Source organism: Dasypus novemcinctus, chromosome 12, assembly GCF_030445035.2.
Source record: "Dasypus novemcinctus isolate mDasNov1 chromosome 12, mDasNov1.1.hap2, whole genome shotgun sequence".
NCBI classification, from domain to species: domain Eukaryota; kingdom Metazoa; phylum Chordata; class Mammalia; order Cingulata; family Dasypodidae; genus Dasypus; species Dasypus novemcinctus.
The window spans coordinates 68475714-68488925 of record NC_080684.1 but is presented as its reverse complement, the minus strand read 5'-3'; the positions used below and the strand labels follow the sequence as shown (position 1 = coordinate 68488925).

The 13212-nt window shown below is 34.0% G+C and overlaps 1 protein-coding gene across 6 annotated transcripts in view; it reads right to left on the bottom strand.

The window, feature by feature from the left end:
• The window catches only part of LRRIQ1 (leucine rich repeats and IQ motif containing 1), a 258148-nt gene that overhangs the window by 129314 nt on the left and 115622 nt on the right, over positions 1–13212 (bottom strand). For all 6 annotated transcript variants that reach the window (XM_058308513.2, XM_058308508.2, XM_058308506.2 and 3 more), the window contains one exon: positions 8285–8404. In XM_058308513.2, coding sequence (XP_058164496.1) covers positions 8285–8404 — 120 coding nt within the window. The remainder of the gene's footprint in view (positions 1–8284; positions 8405–13212) is intronic.

Sequence of the window (13212 nt, the reverse complement as noted above, 5' to 3'; positions counted from 1 at the left end):
GAAAGGAAAAAACAAGAGCAAGAGATTTGGAGAAGAGTTTAGAAATGAAGAGTATTAGGAAGAGTAAACTAAAGGGTAAAAATGCAGAGAACAGAATGATATGACAACAGAAAGCCAAAGGACAAAATGGATGAAGGAAGTAATGCCTTAACAGTAATAACATTGAATGTTAATGGCTTGAATTTCCCAATTGAAAGACAGAATGGATAAAAATATATAAGCCATCTATATGCTGCCTACAAGAGACTTGCAACCAAGTTAAAAGTGAAAGGTTGGAAAAAGACATTCCATGCAAATGTAACCAAAAAAGAGCTGGAGTAGTGGCACTAATATAGGACACAATAGATTTTTAATGCAAAACAGTTATAAAAGATGAAGAAGGTCAATACATATTAATAAAAGGGGTAATTTACCAGGAAGAAATAACTATAATAAATATTTATGTATCTAACATGAGTGCCCCAAGATACATGAAGCACACACTGGCAAAGCTGAAGGGAGAAATAGATGTCTCTACCATAATAGCTGAAGATTTCAATTCACTACTCTCAGTATTGGATAGAACATCTGGACAGAGAATAAAAAAAAAACAAAAACAAAAAACAGAGAGCTTGCATAATATGATAAATGAACAGGACCTAATAGACATCCATAGAGCACTGCACCCCAAAACAATAGGATATACATTCTTTTCAAGTGTTCATGGATCCTTCACCAAAAAGACCATATGTTGGGTTACAAGACAAGTCTCAATAAATTTAAAAAGACTGAAATTATAAAAAACACTTTCTCTGATCATAGTGAAATAAATCTGGAAATCAATAGTGGACGAAAAAAGGGAAAAGTCATAAATGTATGGATATTAAACAATACATTTTTAAATAATCAGTGAGTCAAAGAAGAAATTGTAAAAGAACTCAGCAAATATCTTGAGATGAATGAAAATGAAAACACAACATATTAAAACCTGTGGAACACCACAAAAGCAGTGCTGAGAGGGGATTTTATAGCCTTCAATGGTTACATTAAAGAAGAAGAGCTAAAGTTGAAGATCTACATGTAAAAATGGAAGTATTAGAAAAAAAATCAGCAAACTAATCCTAAACCAAGGCAAAGGAAAGAAATAGTAAAAATCAGAACAGAAATAAATGAAATCAAGAACAGAAAAACAACAGAGAGAATCAACGAAACCAAAAGTTGGTTCTTTGAGAGGATCAACAAAATTGGCAAACTCCTAGCTACACTGACAAAGAAAACAAGAGACTATGCTAATAAAATCATAAATGAGAGGGGAGACATTACTACTGACCCCGCAGAAAAAAAGAGAGATCCTAAGAGGATACTATGAACAACTGTATGCCAAAAAACTAGACAATGTAGATGAGATGGACAAATTTCTAGAAACACATGAACCACCCACACTGACTCTAGAAGAAAGAGAAGACTTCAACAAACCAATCACAAGTGAAGAGATCAAACAGTCATCAAAAACCTACCAAAAATGAAAAGCCTGGGACCAGATCACTTCACAGGTGAATTCTACTAATTTTTAAAAGTAATCTAATACCAATCTTGCTCAAGCATTTCCAAACAATTGAACAGGAAAGAATGCTACCAAAGCTCATTCTACAAAGTCCATATTACTCTAATACCAAAACCAAATAAAAATACTACCAAAAAAAAAAAGAAAATTATAGACCAATAACCTGAATAAATCCCAATATCTGTGTTCAACAAAATACTTGCAAACAGAATCCAAAAGTACATTAAAAGATAAAAATATTCCAAAAGATAGGGATAGAAGGAAGCTTTCTCAATACGCTGAAGTGTTTATATGAAAAACCTATAGCCAGCATTGTACTCAATGGTGAAAGACTGAAAGCTTTCTCACTGAGATCAGGAACAAGACAAGGATGCCCACTGTCACCGTTATTAATCAATATTGTGCTAGTTCTAGCTAGAGCAATTAGGCTAGATAAAGCAATAAAAAGCACCCAAATAGGAAAGGAAGAATTAAAATTTTCGCTATTCACTGATGCTATGATCCTACATATAGAAAATCCTAAAAAATCCACAACAAAGCTATTAGAATTAACAGATGAGTTCAGCAAAGTGGAGGATACAAGATTACTATGCAAAAATCAACAGTTTGTATACACTACTGATGTGCAATCTGAGGAGGAAATCAGAAAAAAATATTCCACTTACAATAGTGAATAAATCAATCAAATATTTAGGAATAAACTTAATGTAGAACATAAAGGACCTGGATTCAGTAAACTACAAAACATTGCTAAGGGAAACTGAAGAATACATAAATAAATGGAAAGACATTCTGTGTTCATGGATTAGAAGACTAAATATTGTTAAGATGTCAATTCTACCCAAACTGATTTAATGAATCAAAGCAATCCAAATAAAAATTCCATCAGCCTTTTTTTTTGCAGAAATGGAGAAGCCAGTAAAAAATATATTTGGAATGGTAAGGGGTGGCCCCAAATAGCCAGAAATGTTTTTAAAAAGAACAAAGCTGGAGGACTCTCACTTCCTGACTTTAAAACATATTACTTAGCTACAGTGGTAAAAACAGCATAGTGCTGGCATACAGACAGATGAATTGACCAAGGGAACTGAATAGAGAATTTAGAAATAGACTCTCACATCTACAGTCAACTGATTTTTGATAAGGCGGCCAAGGCCTCCCAGCTGGGCCAGAACAGTCCATTCTACAAATGGTGCTGGGAGAACTTAATAGCCATACCCAAAAGAAAGAGGACCCATACCTGACACTTTACATAAAAATTAACTCAAAATGGACTTAAATATACCTCAAGGACTTAAATATAAAAGGAATAACTATAAAACTCCTAGAAGAAAACGTAGGAAAACATCTTCATGATCTTGTGTTGGGCAGTAGTTTCTTGGACCTTACACCCCCCAAAAAATGGATAAATGGGACCTCCTCAAAATTAAACACTTTTGTACTTCAAAGGACTTTGTCAAAAGTGTCAAAGGCAGCCAACTAAATGGGAGAAAATATTTGGCAATCACATATCCAATAAGGGTTTAATATCTATGATATTCAAAGAGATCATACAACTCAACAATAAAAAGACAAATACTCAATTAAAAAATAGGCAAAAGACTTGAAAAGATAATTTTCCAAAGAAGAAATACAAATGGCAAAAAAACACTTGGAAAAATGTTCATCACTAGCTATTAGGGAAATGCTAATCAAAACTACAATGTGATATCATTTCACCCCTATTAGACTAGCTGCTATTAAAAGTCAGAAAACTGTAAATATTGGGGAGGGTGTGGAAAGATAGGAATGCTTATTCACTGTTGGTGGGAAAGTAGAATGGTACAGCCATGGTTGGAGGGCTGTGTGGCATTTTCTAAGGAATTTGAATATGGCATTGCCATGTGACCCAGCAATATCATTACTATATATATATGCAGAAGAACTGAGAGCAGAGACACAGTCATCTGCACACTGATGTACATAGCAGCATACTCATAACTGCAAAAATTGGCAACAACCCAGGTGTCTATCAACTGATGAATGGATAAAAAAATTGCAGTGTATGCATACGATGGAATATAATGTAGCAGGAAGAAGAAATGAAGCCATGAAGTATATGACAACATGTATGAACCTGGAGGACATTATGTTGAGTGAAGCAGGCCAGACACAAAAGGACAAACCCTGTATGATTGTGCAATTATGAACAAATATATTATGTAAACTCATGGAATTAATAATTAGAATAAAGGTCACCAGAAAACAGGAGGGTAGAAAATGGAAAGCTTATGGCTAATCTGTGCAGAATAGGTTTAAAAGTTGTTTGTAAGTCTTTGGAGATGAAATGAAACGTTGAGAGCACATCATGCTGTTTGTGACTAACAGAGCTATTATATGGGTATAAGAATGGTTGAAAGGGAAAGCCTAAGGACATTAATATTACTAGAAGAAAAGCTAAAAATGAAAAAAAATTTAACTTCAACTATAAAACAGTGAAACCTCATGTAAAATACAAATATGATGTATTTGATATATAAGACTGTTTTTTACAAAATATAAATACAAATAAACTAGAGAGAAAGAAACAGAATAGCAGTTATGTGCATCAGGGGAAGCATAGAGAGACTGAGGGGTGATAAGGTTTGTTTGTTTCATTGGTTGGTTTGTTTTGGTTTTGGGGAATTGTTATTTTTGCTGGAATAATGAAGATGCTCTAAGAATGACTGGAGTGATGAATGCACAACTATGTGATTGTACCGAATACCATTAATTGCATACTTTGGAGGGATTTATGCTTTATTAATATGAATCAATAAAATTGATTTGTTAAAAAAAAAAGGCAACCTACTCAATGGAAGAAAATATTTGAAAATGACATATCTGACAAGGGTCTAATATCCATGATATATAGAGATCTTACAACTCAACAATAGACCAAAATGACCAGATTAAAAAAATGGGCAAAAGATCTGAATAGACATTTTTCTAAAGAAGAAATACAAATGGTGAAAAAAAAAACCACTAGAAAAAAATGTTCAACATCACTGACTATTAAAGAAATGCAAATCAAAACTACAATAAGATATCATCTCACACCTATTAGAATGGTCACTATTAGAGCAGAAGACTGCCAGTGTTAGAGAGGATGTGAAGAGATAGGAAACTTATACACTGTTGGTGGGAATGTAGAATGGTATAGTCACTGTGGATATAGACTATAGTTAGTAGTAATAGTTTGACTATGCTTTTCATAATTTTTTACAATTGTTTCACAACAATGCAAGGTATTGGTGGTATGGTGAGGTATAGGGGCCCTTTACGATGTTATGCATGTTCGTTTTGTATGTTCATGTATGAGTGAGTGATATACGTCAATAAGTTTTTTTTAATGATAAATAAGAAATGAGTAGAAATATAATTTACAAGGTCCAAAGAAATGTAAGTTTAAAAAGGACTTAAAGGGAGCAGATGTAGCTTAGTAGTTGGGTGCCTGCTTCCTATGTATGGGGTCCTGGGTTCAATCCCCAGTACTTCCTAAAAGGAAACAAAAATGAAACAAATGAAAAAAAAAAGGAAGTAAGCGTATGCATGTGTGCACATGCATACACACATACAAATTATAAAATGGAAGCTGAAATTGAGAGAAAATAAACAGAAAATAAAAATGCATGCATGGTAAATATATCATACATTATTTCTCTTTTCTCTTCAGTTACCAACTCCTCCCAAAGATCACACAGCTTATTTCATATATTTTACCAGTGATAATTTGTGTAACTCTATTAGGCAAAGAAATTGGAATGATATCTCTATAGTCACCTACCATAACCTTTATGAATTCTTTTCTTTTAAACTTTTCTTCCCCTCCCCTTCCCCCACCCTGAAGTTTTTTTGCTGTGTCCATTCACTTATGATCTTCTGTATCTATTTCTCTTTTTGTCTTCTCTTCTCATCTTTCTCCTCTAGGAGTCACTGGGATTTGATCATGGGGACCTCCGATGAGGAAGAGGTTCCCTGTCAATTGTGCCACCTCAGTTCCTGGCCTCAGCTGCACTGCACCTTTACTCTCCCCTTCTTTGCTCCTTTGTTGCATCATCATCTTGCTGCGTGACTCACTTGTGCAGGCACTGGCTCAAAACACAAGCACTTGTGGGCACTCGACTAGTCATGCAGACATTCACATGGGCACTTGGCTCACCATGCAGGCACTCAGCTCACCACATGGGCACGTACATGGGCACTTGGCTCACTATGTGGACACTTGGCTCACCGTGCGGGCACTCACCTCACCATGCAGGCACTGGCTCACCATGCAGACACGCTTTCTCTTCTTTTTCACTAGGAGGTCCCAGGGATCGAACCCGGGTTCCTCCCATATGGTAGGTGGAGGCCTTATCACTTGAGCCACATTCGCTTCCCTATGACTTCTTGATATTGTTGATATCCAAGAAGATTGGTATATTTTATTTTAGTAAGTATTATCAGATCAGAAAGAACAGAAATAGGCCTTGCACTAACACAAATCATTCCCTAAAAGTATTTTCTATGTTGAAGTTCATTATGAACAAAATCTGTCCAGTGAAGAAAGTAGGCTTCAATTAACTCAGTTCTCTTTCAAAATCAGGTAAATTAAATAGATCTTGAAAGACTTTAGGAAGAAATTTACAATGGAATGTAAACAAAGGTTTTGCACATAACATATATGTATTTTTAAAGCATTCACATTATTTTCAAGACAACTAGTTTTTTCATGAAATAGAAATAAAACACATTTCTCCCTAAGAATAAGTAACTGACTTTATAAGGAAATTTTATGAAGGAAACAGTTCATTCCCTTTGAGTATTTGAGTTTTGAAAAAAGAAAGGATACAAAGTAACTGAAAATTTACAATTATATTATCCATACATCAACTAAAAAGGTTATCAACTCTGACATTTCAAAAAACAGCTAATAAGCAGCAGGTCTGAAAAAGCAGTATCCCATCCTAACGGAACAATGTTGAAATTTTTTAAAGGCTTGCTTTCAATCAAGGCTGAGGCTATAATTAGGATAAAAATTCAGGTATGGGCAACAGTATTCTGTAGTTACACTAGCCTCATCTACAGCTATCATTCATAATTTGGTATTGAAATAAAATTTAGAGACCCTCGGTCAACTATGTTTGACAGGAAAAAAATGTAGAAAATATAAGAAATAGATTTTAATTCTCCTGCTTGGATTCTGAAAAATATTGTAATATTGAACGTCAAATTTTTCACTAATCTGTCACATATACGCACATGAAATCCTAAGAAACTTTCAGAATTGGGAGTAAACGATAGTATCACTCATTTTCATTTTCTAGGCAACACACTAAAATAATCAGAAATAAATTATTACACTAATTATTGTAAGAAGGAATCTAGTCAAAGAAACCTAAAACCACTTTTGATCAATAAAACATCCTTAGCACATTTTTAAAAAATGATTTAATAACAGAATGACCTATAGTTGATGCCACTTTTGTCACCACAACATGGACCCGCTGTTAAGAGTTCCCTTGCCCTGAGTCTTCTTAAAATGGAGAAGTATTCCCAAGAATGGACTATGCTGCTTATCTTTCTTAGTGGTAGAAAGGGCAAGAAGCAACAATTTATTCTTTACTTTGGGGGTGATATCCCCAGCATAACCCAGGTCCTTAGACTCCTGAAAATTTCAATGCTTTGATGAAATGTTGAATCTTTTCAAAGAGTTTCTCTCTCAACATCAAGTCCTTTACCTCTCCTGTTCCTAGGCTAAGTGCTGTAAAAAATTAAGTAAGTCCCATTAACACATCTAATATATAAGAATACTATAAATACAATGATCAGGGTTTATCACATGATCAAGTTTTAAGAGTATAAAAAACCTTGGAAAAGAAATGGCAAGTATGTAGATGCAGAAAAATTGACAAAATATCTGCACGTTTCATATTAGACATGAAAAAACTAAAAACAAGTTATTTCTTTAATTATGTAATTATACCACTTTTAGAAAATCTGTTTCATTCACATATGCTTCATAGATATATTAATTTATATCCAATCTGCTTGCAAAAAGGCTTAAAGAAGTACATTTATAATTTTGTAGTTAGTCCAAATGCAATTTAGGATAATTTTACATCCTTAAAAATTCTAACATCTTCTAACTACGATGTACTGAGAAGAATATCTAATATCAGCTCTGTTGTATTCTTGCCAAAAAATACAATCCTGACTTAAACAAATACAACCTGAATTTAAACAAATTAAGGGATATTCTATCAGCACTTTCTAAAAATATCAAGTTCATGAAATACAAAGAAATCCCGAGGAACTGATTCAGGTTAAAGGAGATTAAGGAAAAATGACAACTAAATTCAACATGTGACTCTTGTTTGGATCTCACAATAAAAATAGGATATTAGTAGAATAATTGGCAAATTTTGAATAAGTTTGGTTAGATCATAATATTTTATTAGTGTTAATTTCCTAATATTGGTAATTATACTTTGATTATATAAAATATTAACCTCTGGAAAATCTGATTGAAGGGTACATGGGAATTCTTGGAAAATTCTATAGTGACCTTTACATGTTATAGTGTCTTGTAAGCTAAATGAAGAAGGTATTAAAAATTTTGGTAGTGCAGTTTCTTGTGTTATTTGCAAAAATCTGTAACACTATTAATAAGATAAATACCTTAGAAACTGGTTTAGCTCTAAAACATGATACTATAAATATGTTATACTTAGTACTTACTTCATCAAATGCAAAGTCTTCTAAATCTATTTCTTCATATTCTTCTTCAGATTCCTCATTCTTAATAGCTTCTAAAGCTGCTGTCAGTTTCTTTCGCAAAAGAAAGCCTTTCCAAACTGCCTAAACAAAAATTTAAAGCATGTTATACAAGGTTATAGATCAAACCCCAAACCAGATTCTCTGTGTTATCCCATTACGAAGATAAAACATCTTAGACCTTAGTTTAATGGCTCTATAACTGTTTTTTGAACTTTTTGTGACACTTAAAACTGCAAGATAAATTAAATGACTGCATGTGTCTAAAGTTCTGAATCTCAGGAGACTTTTCTCTTGGTAAGCAGAAAAGAATCTTTAAAACTCTGAACTGCACATGTAGGTCAACCAATCAATTATATGACAATTCCTCCAGGACCAATTCTATACTAAGAAGAAAGAATTATAATGGAAAACAAATTTTACTAATTTTTATATGATTATGTACAAAATAAACTAAAGTACATTTAGCAAAAATTTAATATATATAAATAGCCACACTAGAGATAGTAACCTGGCCCATAATAATTACTTAAAGAATTTTAATTATAAATATATTTTATTTAAATAAATTAACCACAAAATGATAGAATTGAAAACATGCAGATTCCTCAACACTCTTGAAGTGAGAAAAGCTTTCCTAGTTTATATGCAGCTTGAAAAAAATGAATATGTTTAAATACTGCTTGGGAGTGATCTCCAGGAAACATCATTAAGTATAAAGGCGAGGGAGAAATACACGTGTATTGCATGCTATTATTTAATCTATGAAAGGTGGTATATATATATATATAAGAAACATATGTAAACTTAAATATACATATTCAAGTAAAGATGTACATGTATTTGCTTATATTTAAAAAGGAAACATACAAATCATAAAATTAATTTTTAAAATGGTTATCTATAGGAGAAAACAGGATAGAAGCTTTTGCAATAGAATATAGACTTGTCTAAATATACTTTGTTTTCTAGATTTGACTTTGGGATCATATACCTAAGTAAAGGAATTGTAAAATAAAGTTAAATAAATATGAAATAAAAGGAAATTTCTAAAATAAAAAGAAAATGTTTCAAGCTGTGAGAATAACCACACAGAAAATATTTAATGTGACTTTAAATCACATCTATTGACGATTATTTATTGACTATTACTTTAAAGCAGATTTATGGACTATTATTTATTGACTATTGTCCCTAGTGAAATATATTCAAAAGGCACATTTAACTGCAAAAGATATCTTAAAACTATTTTCAGGAATCATATTTCTAATAATAATACTGGTATTGTATTTTGGGAAAAGCCCTCTATCTCTATCTCTATATCTATTTTTTTAAGAAGCTGAATATACAATGACCAGACCATATATATGACAATAGAAGCCTTTACCACAACCTCTCTCTCTCTTTTTTTTTTTAATGAGACATTCATTGTACTTGGTGAATACATCTCTGAACACCACTGCACCCCATGGTCAATGGTCCACAACATAGCCCACAGTCTCCCACAGTCCACCCAGTGGGCCACAGGAGGACATACAATGTCTGGTGACTGTCTCCGCAGCAACACCCAGAATAACTCCAAGCCCCGAAAACACCCACACATCACATCTCTTCCTCCCACTCCCTACCCCCAGCAGTCACCATGGCCACTTTCTCCACACCAATGCCACATTTTTTTCAATTACTAATCACAATAGTTCATGAATAGAATATCAGTAAGTCCACTCTAATCCATACTCTATTCCTCCATCCTGTGGATCCTGGAATGGTTGTGTCCACTCCACATCTATATCAAGATGGGGCTTAGATTTCACATGGATGCTGGATGCAATTCTCCTGCTTTCAGTTGTAGGCACTCTAGGCTCCATGGTGTGGTGGTTGACCTTCTTCACCTCCATGTTAGCTGAGTGGGGTTAGTCCAATAAACCAGAGTGTAGTAGTTGCAAGCCTGTTGAGGCTCAGGGCCTGGCTATCACATGCTCAGTCCAGAGATTCAGACCCCTGGGTACACATTAAACCACAGCACTAACTACAGATCCAGTAAAAGTAACAGGAGAGGCTTATGAACAAAGATCACATCTGAGTCCAGCTCCATCACACAGAAACACAAACTCCAAAGTAGGGCCAGCTGACATGGCACTGAACTCCATCTGCCATGACCATAGAACCTACCACAACTTCTTTAACAACCAGTCCAAGAAGTCAAAGCTGCAGCAATGAATCCAGGAATCTAAATCACAACCATTGTACCAATTAGCCAAGATCACACACATGTCAGACTTCAGATTCTATATAAAAACGGAGACCTCTTTTCCTGGAGAGCACGTGATAAGCTTGGAAGGCCAACCTGGGCTATGCGTTCTCATTTATTTATTGACTAAAAAATATTTCCTGCTCTTCACTAATGTCTCTTTCTTTTACTCACCTACAAATTTCTAATTCAAATTCTAATTATCACCAACACTGGAATGGTTAGGCTCATGTGTCAACTTGGATAGGTAATGGTGCCCGGCTATTTAGTCAAGTAAACACTGGCCTAATTGTTGCTGTGAGGACATTTCCTGGACTTAAGTCATTACTAAGTTGATTGCATCTATGGCTGATTACATCTACAATCAACTCTGGTAACTGCCTTCAGCAATAAGCCTTCCCAGTCAGCTGAAGGCCTTAAAAGGGAAAGTGATTTCAGCAGTTAGAGGGGAGAATTTCTATCTCTACTTTAGCCAGCAAGCTTCTCCTGGAGAATTCATAGAAAACCTTCATCGGAGTGCCCAGCTTGCAGCCTGCCCTACAGAACTTGGACTTATCCATCCTCACAGTCACATGAGACAATTCTATAAAGTCTCATAATATTCACAGATATCTTCTGTTGGTTCTGTTTCCCTAGAAAACCCTGACTAATACAAACACTTAAACCCAAATCATCTGTAAAATGAGAAAGAAAAAATTCATATTGGATTCTTATATGGATTAAATTAGAACATTATATATGAACACATGGTTGTTACATAATAGGCACTCATTAAATATCATTTTCCCAATCTCTTTACCTCCTAATTTCTGAAGATCTTATTTACTTAGATGTCAAATTAAAGAAAAAAATCATGTGATGTTAAATATCATATAAACATTTTAAAATATAGCCTACTAAATTTTAATCATTGTAGCATCTAAAAAATGCACTATAGTAATATTCCTCTATTCTTTAACTTAGTAAGAACAAATTCTAACTTCACAAGAAAGTGCAAGCCTCCTCTAACTGGAGGAGAAAGGATGTCAATATGAGTCAAGGACTTGAACAGTATTAAGTGGTAGAAACAGAATAAACATCTTCATGTGACAAGGAGCAAGACTGGAAGTCTTAAGAAAATGGCCTTCCTCTTACCCATTTTGGAGAAATACCATCAGTTCTTTGCACTCTAGGATTGCTTTCTCCTATGTATTTGGCATATAATTATAGATACAGATATGTGTTACCTGTCCTAGGTGGCTGGCATATGCAAACTAATTTAGCAAGAAATGTACTAATATTATTTTACTCCTTTCCTTTTGGTGCTTAAAAAAATTCTCATTTTAGTGGCCATCATCATCCCCAAATCCTCAAGATTAGGAATAAACAATTGACTAAAGTAGACATTATTATTCTATTATAGACTTACTATTCTAGCAATGGAAGAACTTGTATCATTGATATAAAGATAGTGCCACCAGAGGATATGAGGGGAGGCAGAGGGAAGAATAGGTATAACATGGGGGCATTTTTGGGACATTAGAAATGTCCTGCATGACATTGCAATGATGGATACAGGCCATTATACATTTTGTCATAACCTATAAAATTAAGCAGGGCAGAGTGTAAACTACAATGTAAATTATAGTCCACGGTTAGAAGCAATACTTCAATAGATGTACATCAACTGTAACAAATGTATCACACTAATGAAAGATGTTGTTAATGTGGGAAAGTGTGGGAGGGAGAGGTGGTGGGGCATATGGGAACCCCCTATATTATTTATGGAACACTTATGTAATTTAAAATTTCTTAAAAAAAATTAAAATTCTCTTTTTGGATTCCCTTATTTGGGCATTTATGATTTCCAGTTTTTTTTCTTATGCTAACATAGTGATAAGATACCAAGATTAAATTGTAGACCTAGGAAAAAGAGGGCATAAAGGACAACCTTTAATACAGGCCTTCAGTGGCAAGGCAAAAGGATTGATTTATCATGGCTCAGAATGGATCTAGCCCAACTAATCAGGACTTAGAACTTCTACAACACTCAAAGCTATAATACATAGAGTATATTATTCTGTGACAAGTATAGATATCTCCCTTATGAGTCTGTGTAGGATATGGAAATTCAAGTCCCAGCCATCTCTATTCAGCCTATCAGAAATAAGGGCAAAACAAATACGCTGATAAGTAATGTGTAGGTTCTTCTAATTTATTTATTCATGTGAAGGTTACAATTTTTCTGCCAGTAAACTACTTATGATTAATTCTTCTTCCCCCCAACACACACATTCAAATTAATTCCCTTGTCAGACAATTCTATCTCTATTAGACATATCTGGCATCTTTTTGTTTTCTACCATCAACTCCCAACTCAAAACTCACCATATGCTTGTTGCTTGTTAAAACTCCTGAAGCTCACAAATCTATATCCATGCTCCTCCTGCTTTTCTTATTATTCTAGTTGTAGTGGTAGTCTTGTTTAACTATAATTTCTTACTTCAGGAACATGAAAACCTATGTTCTCCCACCCTTACACCTAGAATTCCAGTCTCCTAAATATTTACTTTGATCCTTATCTATTTCTCAAGGTTTATCACACATCTTTTATAATATTAGGATAAGCTAACTGCTTTAACAAATAGACCCAAAGTATATA